This window comes from Triticum aestivum, chromosome 2B, assembly GCF_018294505.1.
Source record: "Triticum aestivum cultivar Chinese Spring chromosome 2B, IWGSC CS RefSeq v2.1, whole genome shotgun sequence".
Taxonomy (NCBI): Eukaryota; Viridiplantae; Streptophyta; class Magnoliopsida; order Poales; family Poaceae; genus Triticum; species Triticum aestivum.
The window spans coordinates 779,349,911-779,352,724 of NC_057798.1; the positions used below are offsets into that span (position 1 = coordinate 779,349,911).

The following is a 2,814-nucleotide window of genomic DNA, read 5'->3' on the forward strand; positions in this document are numbered from 1 at the left end:
AGGGGAGGTGCTTAGTGAAATAAATCAGGTTTTTCTTAAGCACCGGTGCTTATTTGTACAGAATAGACGCTTAACTAAGCGTCTCTCCTCTAGAAATAGGCACCGATGCTTCGGAAAAACTCGGTTTATTTTTCTAAGCACCTCCCTAAGCATCTCCCATTGTACAAGGCCTAAGGCCCTGTAGAATGCAAGGTGCTTGGGGTATGTGCTTAGAGAAATAAACCAATTTTTATTTAAGCATCGATGCTTATTTGTAAAGGATAGACGCTTAAGTAAGCGTTTGTCCTGTAGAAATAAGCACAAGAAAAACTCGGTTTATTTTACTCCCTCCGTACGGAAATACTTGCCATCGAAAAAGGATGTATTTAGACGTATTTTAGTTCTAGATATATCTCTTTCTATCCATTTTGATGATAAGCATTTTTGAACGGAGGGAGTACTAAGCATCTTCCTAAGCACCTCTCATTGTACAACGCCTAAGATGTCACAGCCGGCTCTGCAGTAACGTGATCTGTTTCCGATCGTCGGATGAAGATCGAAGGGCTCTGGGTCAAAGTGACCGATGCAATTTTATCTTCAGTTAACTGACGCATAGGCGGTCCCACTAAAATCAGTAAAACGCGAGCACTAGTATGTTCGGGAAGATGATGGCCCGGCAAAGTGCAACTGAAGCCCCCGGATCTCGCGTGCAGCTAGCATAGCAGAGTCGGGAGGAGACGGCACGCCCACGGTGTCGTACGCAGTGGTACCTGGCAGTACGCGCGCGCGCGGGCACGTACGTGTGGCAAGCCAAGTAGCGAGCGAGGGGTAGGCATGGCGTCCCCACCGGGAGTAGCAAGCGCAAGTGTGCGCGCAAGCGCCGCTCGCCAGCACAGCCGCCTCCGTCGGTCGACAGTGTCGGATGGGCGGCCAGCCTGCCTGCCCGGCTGCACACGCTTTGCCGCGACGGCAGCAAAACCGTGCGCCCGCGCCGGCCAGCCAGTGCTCGGTGGCGTCACGGCTGCGGCGAGCGCAGGGGACATGGCATCGGCATCGGCATCGGCATCGGTACTTGACCGGGCCGGTTGTTGTTGGGAGAGTTAAGAGTGGGCGTCGCCGGCACACCTCGCCCTACCGGCTTCGGCAACCGCGCCATCCCCATCATCGTGACATCCTCGCCCCGTGCGTGCGCCGCTGACATTTCAACGTGCGGTTCTCTTGCGCCGCCGGCAAGCAGATGCAACTTGCAGAGCGTCCCGTCGGTCAATCGCCGGCCGGGCTGGCGTGGCGGCATGGTCCGCACGTCGCGCGTCTAGAACGGCATGGCCAAGCGCCGCGTCGTGGAGACTGACTGCCCGTGCGTGCTCTGCTGTGGCGCGGCCACATACGTATGTGCAATCCATTGCATTTGATCAGAGAGGCCAGGAAAGATGTCAAGCACAAGCTCATCACATGACGCAAGCATCAGAAGTCACAGAGAGAAAAACACGAGGCCAACATTTTGCAGCAATTTTCCGACGGTTTTCTTTCCATTTACTTTAACCGGATTCCACATTTCCAAAAGGGTGCAAAATGCAAAGTATCCTCACATGTGGCCTCCATCCTTGACTTGACGACGCACACACGCAGGCAGCAGTACCCTCACTGTATGGCTGTATGTATGTATGTAGTCCTGTACTGTACTGCACCTGACTCTGTCTGTATCGCTGTATACACTTGGACACGAACACTGTACTTACTGCTAGTACTACTAGTAACGGCGGTGAACGGCGAACGGCTACTTCTTACTGCGCGGCGCCTTGCCGGCGGGTCCGGCCGCCATGAAGCTGCCCAGCTCGGCGTTGCGGAGCCGCAGCGCCGCGCGGAACACGCCGTTGACGGCGTCCGACACCCGCTCCAGCCGCGCCGCCAGCTCCTCCGTCCGCTTCTCCACCTCCTGCGTCGCCGCGCGCAGCGCCGCCTCCTCCGGGGCCGCGCCCTCGAGGACAGCCGCGAGCTTGCCGACGGCCTCGTCCGCGGCGTCGATCTCGTTGCTGGTGGCGGATTTGGCGAGGGCGGAGAGCTGGCTGGAGACCGCGTTGAAGGATTCCGCCCACGGGAGGTCGCCGGTGACCTGGGGGAAGGTGGGGTCACGGTTGGTGCTGCTGGTGCCGCCGAGGATGGTGGCCGCGGCTGTCGCGGCGAGGGAGGAGACGGCGTTGACGGCGAGGACGACGCGCGCGGCGGCGGTGAGCTGCTGCCCGCGGCCGCCGCGGGGCGGGTCGACGAACGGGATGGAAGGGAGCGCCGGCAGGGCAGGGGCCCCCGCGCCGCGGTCGGCGAGGGCGGCGCGCGCGCGGCTGAGGGACGACGGGCTCGGGGGCGACGAGGAGACGAGGTGGAGCGCGAGGCGGGAGAGCAGGCGGCGGCGGCGGAGGCGGTCGACGCGGGCGGCGATGGCGTTGCAGGCGTCCAGGAGCGCGACGCCGGCGTCGAGGTGCGCGGCGACGGCGGCGGCGTCCTTCTTCGCGTCCCCGGGCACGGCGGCGAGCGCGGGCACGGCGTCCGCGAGCGTGGCCGCGAGGAGGTCGGCCAGGCGGGCGAGCGCCGCGAGCGGGGAGGCCGGCAGCGGCAGCAGGCTCGCGAGGCGCGCGGCGAGGGCGGCGTCGAACCTGGAGGTGACCGCCGGCACGGCCGCCGCCGCCTTGCGGGGGCCCCGGGTGGCGGGGGCGGAGTGGAGGGGGAGCAGGGCGTGGTACTTGTCGGTGAGAAACATCTGCGCTCGCTGGTGGCGGTGGTGTGTGGGCTGTGCTGGGCTGAGGAGAGCTCGCGTCGGCGTTGGGTGGGCGTGCGACG

General features: G+C 62.5%; 1 protein-coding gene across 1 annotated transcript; it reads right to left on the minus strand.

The window, feature by feature from the left end:
- Positions 1 to 1,478: 1,478 nt before the first annotated feature.
- On the minus strand, positions 1,479 to 2,808 carry LOC123047350 (uncharacterized). The gene has a single exon (XM_044470882.1). It carries the CDS (start codon positions 2,732 to 2,734, stop codon positions 1,757 to 1,759), a length of 978 nt encoding a protein of 325 aa, XP_044326817.1. The 5' UTR covers positions 2,735 to 2,808; the 3' UTR covers positions 1,479 to 1,756.
- Between the last annotated feature and the right edge of the window lie 6 nt (positions 2,809 to 2,814).

Coding starts and splice junctions, on each gene's coding strand:
- LOC123047350 (XM_044470882.1), bottom strand. CDS start 2,734: ATGTTTCTCACCGACAAGTACCACGCCCTGCTCCCCCTCCACTCCGCC.